The following is a 513-nucleotide window of genomic DNA, read 5'->3' on the forward strand; positions in this document are numbered from 1 at the left end:
ATGTGAATCTTCTTAAAATCACACTTATATCTTTTGTATAGGGTCGTATAGGCCCCTCGTTTTGGAAGATAAAAATAATTAAAATATATGGCGCTATTCCATCTTTTTTCCCCCATAATTTTTTTAAAACCAAAATGTTTATTTTGAAGATTATTGGTTAAAAGAAACAAAATTTAAATAATTTTTATAATGCAGTTCTAAGTATCTTATTATTGTTATATTAAATGTTTTACTTTCTCCACTGCCATTTATTTAAAAAAATAAATTCTTTCTTTATTTATGCCACCAATTTTTTGATAAGCATGCCTAAGAGGAGACCACAGGTTTTTAATCTGGTTTACTACTTCATACCAAGATTCAAAACCAGCTACTGCACCGGGCTAAGATGGATAACCATCAGTAATAATGATAGATACGAGTATAACACATTCTTCAAACATTTCTAGTATAGTGGAAAAATACTGTTAGAAACAAGTTTTAAAACAAAATTCCTACAGTTCCCTTCCTTCACTC

The 513-nt window shown here is 28.8% G+C and overlaps 1 protein-coding gene across 1 annotated transcript; it reads left to right on the forward strand.

Annotated features, from left to right (window-relative positions):
* Window positions 1-224: 224 nt before the first annotated feature.
* AAJ76_449000772 (hypothetical protein) lies at window positions 225-446 on the forward strand (the record flags this gene model as incomplete). Its single annotated transcript, XM_024475670.1, has 1 exon — window positions 225-446. The coding sequence occupies one exon, from the start codon at window positions 225-227 to the stop codon at window positions 444-446; it is 222 nt and encodes a 73-aa protein (XP_024329315.1).
* Between the last annotated feature and the right edge of the window lie 67 nt (window positions 447-513).

This window comes from Vairimorpha ceranae (genome assembly GCF_000988165.1).
Source record: "Vairimorpha ceranae strain PA08 1199 chromosome Unknown NODE_449, whole genome shotgun sequence".
NCBI lineage: Eukaryota > Fungi > Microsporidia > Nosematidae > Vairimorpha > Vairimorpha ceranae.